Here is a 13569-nt window from a genome sequence, read left to right on the forward strand (position 1 = left end):
ATTTCATTTATTTCTGCTCTGATCTTTATGATTTCTTTCCTTCTGCTAACTTTGGGTTTTGTTTGTTCTTCTTTCTCTAGTTTCTTTAGGTGTAAGGTTAGATTGTTTACTTGAGATTTTTCTTGTTTCTTGAGGTAGGCTTGTATAGCTATAAACTTCCCTCTTAGAACTGCTTTCGCTGTATCCCATAGGTTTTGGGTCGTCGTGTTTTCATTGTCATTTGTCTGTAGGTATTTTTTGATTTCCTCTTTGATTTCTTCAGTGATCTCTTGGTTATTTAGTAACGTATTGTTTAGCCTCCACGTGTTTGTCTTTTTTACGTTTTTTTCCCTGTAATTCATTTCTAATCTCATAGCGTTGTGGTCAGAAAAGATGCTTGATATGATTTCAATTTTCTTAAATTTACTGAGGCTTGATTTGTGACCCAAGATGTGATCTATCCTGGAGAATGTTCCGTGCGCACTTGAGAAGAACGTGTAATCTGCTGTTTTTGGATGGAATGTCCTATATATATCAATTAAATCTATCTGGTCTTTTGTATCATTTAAAGCTTCTGTTTCCTTATTTATTTTCATTTTGGATGATCTGTCCATTGGTGTAAGTGAGGTGTTAAAGTCCCCCACTATGATTGTGTTACTGTCAGTTTCCTCTTTTATAGCTGTTAGCAGTTGCCTTATGTATTGAGGTGCTCCTATGTTGGGTGCATATATATTTATAATTGTTATATCTTCTTCTTGGATTGATCCCTTGATCATTATGTAGTGTCCTTCCTTGTCTCTTGTAACATTCTTTATTTTAAAGTCTATTTTATCTGATATGAGTATAGCTACTCCAGCTTTCTTTTGATTTCCATTTGCATGGAATATCTTTTTCCATCCCCTCACTTTCAGTCTGTATGTGTCCCTAGGTCTAAAGTGGGTCTCTTGTAGACAGCATATATATGGGTCTTGTTTTTGTATCCATTCAGCCAGTCTATGTCTTTTGGTTGGGGCATTTAATCCATTCACGTTTAAGGTAATTATCGATATGTATGTTCCTATGACCATTTTCTTAATTGTTTTGTGTTTGTTTTTGTAGGTCCTTTTCTTCCCTTGTGTTTCCCACTTAGAGAAGTTCCTTTAGCATTTGTTGTAGAGCTGGTTTGGTGGTGCTGAATTCTGTTAGCTTTTGCTTGTCTGTAAAGCTTTTGATTTCTCCATCAAATCTAAATGAGATCCTTGCTGGGTAGAGTAATCTAGGTTGTAGGTTCTTCCCTTTGATCACTTTAAGTATATCATGCCACTCCCTTCTGGCTTGCAGAGTTTCTGCTGAGAAATCAGCTGTTAACCTTATGGGAGTTCCCTTGTATGTTATTTGTCGTTTTTCCCTTGCTGCTTTCAATAATTTTTCTTTGTCTTTAATTTTTGCCACTTTGATTACTATGTGTCTTGGCGTGTTTCTCCTTGGGTTTATCCTGTATGGGACTCTCTGCGCTTCCTGGACTTGGGTGGCTATTTCCTTTCCCATGTTAGGGAAGTTTTAGACTATAATCTCTTCAAATATTTTCTCTGGTCCTTTCTCTCTCTCTTCACCTTCTGGGACCCCTATAATGCGAATGTTGTTGCGTTTAATGTTGTCCCAGAGGTCTCTTAGGCTGTCTTCATTTCTTTTCATTCTTGTTTCTTTAGTCTGTTCTGCAGCAGTGAATTCCACCATTCTGTCTTCCAGGTCACTTATCCGTTCTTCTGCCTCAGTTATTCTGCTATTGATTCCTTCTAGTGTAGTTTTCATTTCAGTTATTGTATTGGTCATCTCTGTTTGTTTGTTCTTTAATTCTTCTAGGTCTTTGTTAATCATTTCTTGCATCTTCTCAATCTTTGCCTCCATTCTTATTCCGAGGTCCTAGATCATCTTCACTATCATTATTCTGAATTCTTTTTCTGGAAGGTTGCCTATCTCCACTTCGTTTAGTTGTTTTTCTGGGGTTTTTTCTTGTTCCTTCATCTGGTACATAGCCCTCTGCCTTTTCATCTTGTCTATCTTTCTGTAACTGTGGTTTTTGGTCCACAGGCTGCAGGATTGTAGTTTTTCTTGCTTCTCTCTGCTCATTTTTTAATCAGGTTTTCTTTTGTTTTTTCCTTTTTTTTTTTTTTTTGTGGGGCGGAGTGTTGGTTTTGCATGAGTTCCTTATATATTTTGGATATAAACCTCTTATCACGTTATGGTTCTCCTGTTCCATAGGTTGTCTTTTCATTTTGTTGATTGTTTCTTTTTCTGTGCAGAAGTGTTTTAGTTTAATGTAATCCCACTTGTTTATTTTTGCTTTTGTTGCCTGTGCTTTTGGTGTCATATCCAAAAAAATCATTGCTGAGACCAAGGAACTTTTTCCTGTTTTCTTCTAGGAGTGTTATGGTCTCAGAGCATACATTTAAATCTTTAATTCATTTAGAGTTGATTTTTATATATGGTATAAGATAAGAATCCAGTTTCATTCTTTGGCATGCAGATATCCAGTTTTCCCACCACCATTCCTAAAGAGACTATCTTTCCCCATTGTCTGTTCTTGGTGCCCTTGTCGAAGGTAAGTTAACCATATATGCATGGGTTTATTTCTGAATTCTCTCTTCTGTTCCATTGGCCTGAGTGTCTGATTTTATGCCAGTACCATACTGTTTTGATTACTAAAGTTTTATAATATAGTTTGAAATCAGGAAATGTGTTGCCTCCAGCTTTGTTCTTCCTTCTTAACATTGCTCTGGCTATTCAGGATCTTTTGTGATTCCATACAAATTTTAGAATTCTTTTTTCTATTTCTGTAAAAAATGTCACTTGGATTTTGATAGAGGTTTTACTGGATCTGTAGATCACTTTGGGTAATAAGGACATTTTAACAATACTAATTATTCCAATCCATAAACAGGATCTTTCCTGTTTTATTTGTGTTTCTTCAATTTCTTTCATCAGTGTTTTTTAGTTTTTAGTGTAAAGATTTTTCACCTCCTTAGTTAAATTTATTCTGAAGTATTTTATTCTTTTTGATGCTATCGTAAATGGGATTGTTTTCCTAATTTCTTGGATAGTTTGTTGTTAGTGTGTAGGAACACAACTGATTTTTGTATCCTGCAACGTTACTGAATTCATTTATTAGTTCTAAGAGTTTTTTGGTGGCTCTTTAGGCTTTTCTACATATAAGATCATGTATCTGCAAACAAACAATTTTAGTTCTTCTTCTCTGTTTTGGATGCCTTTTATTACTTTTTCTTGCCTAATTGCTCTGGCTAAGACTTTTAATACCTTGTTGAATAGAATTGGTAAGAGTGCGCATCTCTGTCTCATTCCTGACCTTAGAGGAAAAGCTTTTAGCTCTTCACTATTAAGTGTGATGTTTCTGTGGGCTTGTCTATATGGCCTTTAGTATATGGAGGTATGTTTCCTCTATGCCTAATTTTTGAGAATTTTTATCACGAAAGGATGTTGAATTTTGTCAAGTGCTTTTTCTGCATCTATTGAGATAATATGATTTTTATCCTTCATTTTGTTATAGTGGTGTATCACATTTATTGATTTATGTATGTTGAACCAATGTGTATTTCAGGGATAAATCCCACTTGATCGTGGTGTATGATCCTTTTACTGTGCTGTTGAATTCAGTTTTTTTGTTGTTGTTGTTACTGAGGATTTTTGCCACTATGTTTATCAGGATATTGGCCTGTAATTTTCTCTTTTTAAAGTCCCTACATGGCTTTGTTATGAGAATAATGCTGACCTCTTAAAACGAGTTTGGAAGTGTTCCCTCCTCTTCAGTATTTCAGAAGCATTTGAGAAGAACTGGTGTCAATTCTTCCTTAAATGCTTAGTAGAATTTCAGTCTCACCAATGAAATTATCTGGTCCTGAGCTTTTCTTTGTTTGGGAGGTTTTTGATTACTGCTTTAATGTCATTACTTGTTATAGGTCTGTTCAGATATTTTATATATTTATGATTATTCTTGGTAGGTTGATTGTTTCTAGGAATTTATCCATTTCTTCTAAGTTATCCATTTTTTTCACATATAATTGTTCATAGTAGTCTCTTAGGATTCATTGTATTTCTGTAGTATCAGCTGTAATCTATGCTTTCATTTGTAATTTTATTTGAGTCCTTTTTTTTGCTTAATTAGCAAAAGTTTATCAGTTTTATTTATCTTTAAAAAAACAACTCTTAGTTTCATTGATTTTTTTTTTTTTTGTCATTTTTTCTGGTCTGTTTCATATATTTTTGCTCTCACCTTAGTAGTTTCCTTCCTTCTGCTGCTTGTTCTTTTTTCTAGTTTCTTAATATGTAAAGTTATGTTGTTTATCTGAAATCTTTGTTTTTTCTTAATGTAGGCATTTTTTGCTATAAACTTCTCTCTTAGAACTGCTTTTGTTACATCCCATAGTTTTGGTTTGTTGTGTTTCCATTTTCATTTGTATTGAGATACTTTTTAAAAAATATTTATTTATTTTATTTTTGGCTGCGTCGGGTCTTAGTTGTGGCACATGGGATCTTCCTTGCGGCATGTGGGATCTTTCATTGCAGCATGCGGTCTCTTCATTGCGGCACTCGTGCTTCTCTCTCTAGTTGCAGTGCGTGGGCTCCAGAGCACGTGGGCTCTGTAGTTGCAGCATGGGCACTCTAGTTGCGGGCGCATACTCAGTAGTTGCGGCACGCGGGCTTAGTTGCCCTGTGGCATGTGGGATCTTAGTTCCCCAACCAGGTATCGAACCCATGTCACCTGCATTGGAAGGCGAATTCTCAACCACTGGACCACCAGGGATGTCCCTCAAGATACTATTTGATTTCTGTCTTGATTTCTTCTTTGACCCATTGGTTGTTCGGGTGCATGTTCTTTAATTTCCATGTATTTGTGAATATTTCAATTTTCCTCATGTTATTAATTTCTAATTTCTTACCATTGTGGTTGGAAAAGATACTTGATGTAATTTCAGTCTTAAATTTCTTAAGACTTATTTTGTGGCCCAACATATAATCTATCTTGGAGAATGTTCTATGTGCACTTGAGAAGAGAAGAATGTGTATTCTATGCTGTAGATTTAAACCAAATCATAACAATAATTAACATTAAATGTAAATGGTCTAAACATCCCAATTAAAAAACAGAGATCAGGCTGGATAAACATAAAATAATGAACTATTGATGTATGTTTCAACATGAATGAATTCCAAAATCATTATGCTAAATGAAAAAAGACAGACACAAATGATTACATACTGTATAATAACATTTACATAGAATTCTAAAAAAGGCAAAACAGAAAGTAGACCATTGGTTGACCGGGTCAGCAATAAAGGAAATTGAAGAGGGATAGGAAGGAGTTTTTAGGTAGTGAAAATATTCTAAATTATGATTGTGGTGGTGGTTACATGACTATACATTTATTAAAATTTATCTACATGTACATTGAAAGTTTATGATTTTTGTCATATATAAATTATTTCTCAATAAAACTGATTGACATCACACAGCTAATTAATTAAGTTCATGTAGGCATTTAGGAAATGTAAAGATGAATAGAAATGTTTTAAATGAACTGAAAAAAGTTTAGTACTGAAAAACAAATCTTTCTACCCTAATTAAATGATACTCAAAATGTTAGAAGTTAATGAGTTTTTAAATGAGCTTTAATTATCTACTATATTTTTTTAAATTTTTTTAAATTATTAGGTTGAACTAAAGCGACAATATAATGACCAGCATTCAAAATTAAGAGGTCTTTTACCAGGTCGTCAATGGTACGAAATTCAAGCATACAGGGCCTTAAACCAGGCCCTAGGTAGGTAAGTGGAGTGAAATTTAATGTAATATTACTGTAATATTATCTCTGACCAGGACTATATGTAGAGCCAGTCTTGCTACTTTATTCCTTATAATAAATTTGATGGAATTTTATTTCACTAGAACCCTGGGAACTGGTATATTTTCAGTGATAGATGTCAGAAGTGAAAGTTGAAAGAGTCAATGGAATAAATGAAACCCAAAATAAAACTCGATATTTGCTAAAGTTTAAAGATTTATGATTGGTCAGTGAGTGTACAACAGAGTGCTCAGTAAATGTTTATAGAAGCTCACCACCAAACAATAAAATTTTATCTTGTGAACATCAGAACCTAAATGATGATTTTATGGGTAAAAAGCAAACCATTTAAGAAGAGTTAAAACAAACTGTGTTCATGCTACTAAAGAATTCACACCAACTAACAGTAATATTTAATTATAATATTCTTTTTTCTAAAGATTCTGGTCCATTAAGATTTGTGCTTTGTGGAACTAGTTTTTAAATCACCATTTTATACCATAATTTCACAGGACATCAACACTTTAAATTTGTAAACACTATAATTATTAGATTATTTATAATCTAATTTAACATTTTATGTTCTCTATTTGTGAAATTATAATTAGTTTAACCATATAGTAGTTTTTTCCTGTGAAGCTGTACAAATAAAATTCAGATAATTCAAATAGAAGAACACAGGTTAAGAGTAAAATCATGAAAATATGGCCATTTGACAGGTTTTCAGTTCAGCCAGAAGACCCACAGCTAACCATTATCTGCCGTAACCAATCTAGAAGTTGGACTTTTCTCAAGTGTCTTGTTTACTCACATTAGCTCATTTAAACATAAGCAGACCAGCTTGCATTTGAGTTCAGATTTACATATGCTGATGACATGACTGCAACAGCTGGATTTAAGTCCTAGAACACATCACCCACTCCCCTCCCCATCATTTCAGAATGCTATTCTGCAGTTGTTTCTCTTCAAACTGAATGATTCAGTTCTCTGTTTAACCTACTGCCCTTCTCTGCCTAGAAATCCCACTGGTACTTGGCATCAGGTTTCACTGGAAATTATTCTTGAAGCATTTCATCTACTTACTTTGTCTCTCCCTGTTGATTGACCTGTTTGTTTTATTTTAATATTCAGCAAATAGTTTCTAGGGGAGCCTGAATATTTGTTTTAAAATTCTTGCCTTTTAGTTCATTAGGCTTAATTTCAGGAAAATAAATATTTTTACCTCAGTTGATTATTTTTTCTCTTAATGCCTTGAATTTTAAGAAACCATTTGAAGCAAAAGTACATTTGTATCCTATTTTGTTATTTATAAACCTTTTCTACATATATTAAACAGGTTGTGAAAGACGAAATTTCTTGTCTAATGTCACATAGCTACTAAATGCACCTTCATGTCTTGACACCACCTACATTTAAAACCTTAAGACTTGCTTTTTCGTCCTTATGCCTACCTGTATCCAGTAAAATTCTCACTATTAAATATAAACATCTCACTATTAAACTGTTAAATGTACCATATCCTTTCATTATTCTTTGCCTTGGCATACAAGTTACCATACAATTCATTTGGCAAGCTTACCAATCAAAACCTAGTTGAAAAGGTCATGTCCTTTATGAAGACTTTTTTTATTTCTCCAACTAGAGTTATTTACTCCTTAGGAAACCCATAGCACTTTATACTTATCTCTATTATAGCATATATCTCATTGTATTGGAGTAGCCTGTTTATCTGTCTCCTTCCCTAAACATGTATTAGACATTTTTACATTCTCAGCAACCAACTGTGCCTCATCTTGGGACATAGATGCACAATAAGTACTTGTTGAATTAGTGAAAAATGCCAGGTTCAGTGCTTTTCCAGCTATAGCATATTGGCCAGAGAGCTTCTAGAGCTTCAAAACATACTTTTCAAGAATTTCAGAAAAAGCATGTGTTTATAATATTGATGTAGAATACTGTAGTTTCAGTGTTTTATTAATTAAAAAGTGGATAGCCCAACTGTCATTGTACTGATTTTCAGGGAAACAGTATCAACAAGTAGCAACTTATTCCAAAGAAATATCCACTAAAAAAAATCAAGTGAATGTTTTACATCACTTGATAAAACTCATAATGTGTATTGATTGACATAAAAGGTGCTTATACTAATGCACTGTTCTTATAAGGGATATGTCTAGAAGGACTAAAGTAAGCAGAAACAAATTGAGTTTAAAAAAATGTTATCTTTTTTTAAGCCCACATGGGACTATTAGAGTATTTGAAGTAATGTAAGTCCATAAAATGTAATAACAGCTTTCAGGAATGTACCAGGTGGTTTTGTGACCAGGTTACAACTGCACTATAAGTTTCCTAAAGGGTCTGCTTTACTAAAGTATAATCTTTGTCTCAAGTGGGCATAATTCATTTGAGCAAGGCAGTATGAAAACAATGGAAAAAAGAGAAGGTGAAACCTTTTTCTCTGAACTGTTTTGTTAACTTAAATGCCTTTCTGCCATAGGACACTTTAAACATAAACCAAAATAGAATAGCACCCTGACTTTGCATTGATTTTCAACACTGTTATATGATATTGGCAATATACATCTTCCTATCCTGCCCAATTTTATGGTTGTTCTGATGCCTCGGAACCTATGGATTACTTTAAAATATCACACAAGAACGTCATATAAAATTTAGATTTTTAATGTCCCTATGGAATAATCAAACCTTTATGTTAATTTTCACCCCCTCTCAAAATCCCATGATAGTTAAGGAATAAAAATGTCAAACCTATAAAGTTGAAAAGAGTGGGAGAAGAGACAATGACAGATGAGCTGTCAATAAATTTTGAACACTGGAAAACAGATAACAATTGAATGACTTAGCAGGCAAGAGAAAGCTGAAATTTAAATCTGTAATCATGAAAGCTAACAAGATCTTCCAGATTCAAGCATGGAAAAGCTTAGGACTTGGGGGTACTCTAAAGTGTTGGTTAAAGTACTGTTAAACTAAAGAGGATTGGTTACAAGTTAGTATATGGAGTAGTTAGACAGTCCCCTCCCCCACCCAGGTTTACTCTCTGGATAGAATGAACTAGAGCATCTATATATTCTTTAACTACAGTTACAGCTAAGGATGTGTTAAAGATGGGGGGTAAGAAAAGTCTACCTACTGAATGTGAGAGCTCCATTCTCTTTTTCTCAGCTCTGAGTAGGCTGACAATCAATCTTATATCTTCATGGCAAGAAAGTACAGTGTTCCTGTCTAAGAAAACTGACCACCCCATGAATAAGGGCCTACAGATAGTAACAAAGTGGCCCTGTTTCTACCTTACTGCAAAGCCTTCCAGCCTATAAGTCCCACCCATGTACACAAAGCTACCAATCAGCAATTTAGTGCCTTACTCTTAAATAAGTGCATGGAGTCTTCACCAGATATTCAAAGAATGTCTGTAATATGAAAAACAGAGACCAAAACAATACCAACAAAACAAAAGCAGGGTGGAAGAACTTGTAGAAAACAGAAACAGTGCAATAGAAAAGAAGTTGGCAAACTTTTTCTGTAAAGGGCCAGACAAGTACATATTTTATGTTTTTCAGGCCACACACAGTCTGCATCCACATTCTTCTTTGTTTTTTCTTTAACCTTTAAAATGTAAATACCATTCCTAGATTGCAGGCTATACAAAAACATGATATGGACCAGATTTTTCCTGTGGACTATAGTTTGCCAACTGTTGGATAGAAGAAAACTTTTAAAAAATTTTATCAGTAATACCCATAGGGGGAGGTAAGATATTGCCTCCATAAAACAAGAACAGAAAATAAGAAAAAGCTCCTAGACATTAATATGGTAGCAACAAATTTTAAATGCAGAATTGGGCTTAGGAGAGAAAATTGAAATTTCCCACATCCAAAAATCATAGAGAAAGAAAATGGGAAAGAATAACTAGAAAATTAGAGGATCAGTATGCAGGAAACAACTTCTGATAAATAGGAGCTCCATATGAAGAGACTAGAGAAAATAGAGAAAGAAACATGTCAAAGAAATAATTCAAGAAAAATGCTCAGAATTGAAGGACATAGTTTCCTGATGAAAGCATCCACTCAAGCACCAGTAAAGGGGGAAAAGCTACAAAGCTCCTCACTATGCAGTTTCAAAGTACCCAAGGTAAAGAAAAGGTCCTGAAACCTTCCAGAGAGAAAAAGATAACTCTCATACAAAAGATATAGAATCAGTATTGAAACAGACTTCTTAAAAGCAACACTAGAAGCTGAAAGACAGTTGAAAATTATCTTCAATTATTTGAGGGAAATTTTTGACTTGCAATCTAAGTTCTTAGCAACCCAAATGATCAATAAACTGTAAGACAGACTAAAGCCTTCAGTATTCAGTATTAAAGGACCTAAAACATTTGCTTCAAATGCACACTTTCTCAGGTTCCAACTGAAAGTTATGCTCCAACAAAGAAGAGAAAATTCAGAAAGAGGAATACCAAGGATGCAGGAAACCGGGGTTCCAACCCAGAAAAGTGAAATTCCCAAAACAACCAAGAAAGAAAGCTCTGGGATGAATCTGTGCAGCAGTCCCATAGTAGTTAGTCTAGATTGGTTTTTGAGGATGGAAGGTTTTGCCCATATTGAGAAAAATTCTTACAGCTGTGACAAAGTGGGAATTAATTAATGATAGAAACATAGAAAATTAAGCAAAAAAGGAGAGAAGGGAGAGTTATTAACTCCAAGGCAGACAAAAACGTCTTGTATGGGAAAGGACATGTAATCATAGTGGATCATGTAATTCACCTTTAAATGGTAATCCACTGAATATTGATTTACAAAAGAATTGTGATATAATGCTGCTAGAAGAATGTAGAGGTAGTGAAGTTATCAGTGACATGAGATAAACATCTTCTGTAGGAAGAGTCAGTAAATGATTTCTAATGGTTAAAAACCAGGAAATAGTAGTAGTATAAATGTTATTTAGAAATATGGAGGCAAATGACCACAAGAACTATAAAATATTTTCAATTAATTGTTTCTGAGATTGGGAATTGGAGATGTGGTGTGGGTAGGCAAAAGAAAATTCTGTTTTTATTAAAACTATTATACTATTTGACTTTTAAACTATGCTTGTGTATTTGATTAAAAATTAAAATTTACAAGCTAAAATTAACTTTTTAAAGAGTATGGAGATTGGTTCAAGATGGCGGAGTAGAAGGGCATGCTTTCATTTTTTCGAGGACACCGGAATCACAACTAACTGCTGAACAATCATCGACAGGAAGACACTGGAACTCACCAGAAAAGATAACCCACATGCAAAGACAAAGAAGAGGCTGCAGTGAGACGGTAGGAGGGGCGCTATCACAATAAAATCAAATCCCATAACTGCTGGGTGGGTGACTCACAAACTGGAGAACAATTATACCACAGAAGTCCACTCACTGGAGTGAAGGTTCTGAGCCACACGTCAGACTTCCCAACCTGGGGGCCTGGCAATGGATGGAGGAATTCCTAGAGAATCAGACTTTGAAAGCTAGCGGGATTTGATTGCAGGACTTCGGCAGGACTGGGGGAAACAGAGACTCCACTCTTGGAGGGCACACACAAAGTAGTGTGCGCATCAGGACCCAGGGGAAGGAGCAGTGACCCAATAGGAGACTGAACCAGACCTCCTGCTAGTGTCGGAGGGTCTCCTGCAGAGGTGGGGGACAGCTGTGGCTCACCAAGGGACAAGGACACTGGCAGCAGAAGTTCTGGGAAGGACTCCTTGGCGTGAGCCTTCCCAGAGTCCGCCATTGGCCCCACCAAAGAGCCTGGGTAGGCTCCAGTGTTGGGTCGCCTCAGGCCAAACAACCAACAGGGAGGGAACTCAGCCCCACCCATCAGCAGACAAGGGGATTAAAGTTTTACTGAGCTCTGCCCACCAGAGCAACAGCCAGCTCTACCCACCACCAGTCCCTCCCATCAGGAAACTTGCACAAGCCTCTTAGATAGCCTCATCCACCAGAGGGCAGATAGCAGAAGCAAGAAGAACTACAGTCCTGCAGCCTGTGGAACAAAAACCACATTCACAGAAAGACAGACAAGATGAAAAGGCAGAGGGCCATGTACCAGATGAAGGAACAAGATAAAACCCCAGAAAAACAACTAAATGAAGTGGAGATAGGCAACCTTCCAGAAAAAGAATTCAGAATAATGATAGTGAAAACGATCCAGGACCTCGGAAAAAGAATGGAGGCAAAGATCGAGAAGATGCAAGAAATGTTTAATAAAGAACTAGAAGAATTAGAGAACAAACAAACAGGGATGACCAATACAATAACTGAAATGAAAAATACACTAGAAGGAATCAATTGCAAAATAACTGAGGCAGAAGAACGCATAAGTGACCTGGAAGACAGAATGGTGGAATTCACTGCTGCAGAACAGAATAAAGAAACAAGAATGAAAAGAAATGAAGACAGCCTAAGAGACCTCTGGGACAACATTAAACACACCAACATTCGCGTTATAGGGGTCCCAGAAGGAGAAGAGAGAGAGAAAGGACCAGAGAAAATATTTGAAGAGATTATAGTCTAAAACTTCCCTAACGTGGGAAAGGAAATAGCCACCCAAGTCCAGGAAGCGCAGAGAGTCCCATACAGGATAAACCCAAGGAGAAACACGCCGAGACACATAGTAATCAAATTGCAAAAATTAAAGACAAAGAAAAATTATTGAAAGCAGCAAGGGAAAAATGACAAATAACATACAAGGAAAACCCCATAAGGTTAACAGCTGATTTCTCAGCAGAAACTCTACAAGCCAGAAGGGAGTGGCATGATATACTTAAAGTGATCAAAGGGAAGAACCTACAACCAAGATTACTCTACCCAGCAAGGATCTCATTCAGATTTGACAGAGAAATCAAAAGCTTTACAGACAAGCAAAAGCTAACAGAATTCAGCACCACCAAACCAGCTGTACAACAAATGCTAGAGGAACTTCTCTAAGAGGGAACACAAGAGAAGAAAAGGACCTACAAAAACAAACACAAAACAATTAAGAAAATAGTAATAGGAACATACATATCGATAATTACTTTAAATGTGAATGGATTAAATGCTCCAACCAAAAGACACAGGCTCACTGAATGGATACAAAAACAAGACCCATATATATGCTGTCTACAAGAGACCCACTTCAGACCTAGGGACACATACAGACTGAAAGTGAGGGGATGGAAAAAGATATTCCATGCAAATGGAAATCAAAAGAAAGCTAGAGTAGCTATACTCATATCAGATAAAATAGACTTTAAAATAAAGAATGTTACAAGAGACAAGGAAGGACACTACATAATGATCAAGGGATCAATCCAAGAAGAAGATATAACAATTATAAATATATATGCACCCAACATAGGAGCACCTCGATACATAAGGCAACTGCTAACAGCTCTAAAAGAGGAAATCGACAGTAACACAATAATAGTGGGGGACTTTAATACCTCACTTACACCAATGGACAGATCATCCAAACAGAAAATTAATAAGGAAACACAAGCTTTAAATGGCACAGTAGACCAGATAGATTTAATTGATATTTATAGGACATTCCATCCAAAAACAGCAGATTACACTTTCTTGTCAAGTGAGCACGGAACATTCTCCAGGATAGATCACATCCTGGGTCACAAATCAAGCCTCAGTAAATTTAAGAAAAAAATCATATCAAGCATCTTTTCTGACCACAACACTATAAGATTAGAAATCAATTACAGGGAAAAAAAC

The 13569-nt window shown here is 35.6% G+C and overlaps 1 protein-coding gene across 8 annotated transcripts in view; it reads left to right on the forward strand.

Moving 5' to 3' along the window:
* Positions 1 to 13569, forward strand: part of BRIP1 (BRCA1 interacting DNA helicase 1) — a 199194-nt gene that overhangs the window by 164759 nt on the left and 20866 nt on the right. For 7 of the 8 annotated variants that reach the window (XM_082371969.1, XM_082371976.1, XM_082371971.1 and 4 more), the window contains 2 exons: positions 2486 to 2560; positions 5687 to 5799. In XM_082371969.1, the coding sequence (XP_082228095.1) occupies positions 2486 to 2560; positions 5687 to 5799 (188 nt within the window). The remainder of the gene's footprint in view (positions 1 to 2485; positions 2561 to 5686; positions 5800 to 13569) is intronic. The other variant, XM_082371975.1, reaches the window with a different exon arrangement.

This window comes from Balaenoptera borealis (genome assembly GCF_965194805.1).
Source record: "Balaenoptera borealis genome assembly, chromosome: 20".
Taxonomy (NCBI): Eukaryota; Metazoa; Chordata; class Mammalia; order Artiodactyla; family Balaenopteridae; genus Balaenoptera; species Balaenoptera borealis.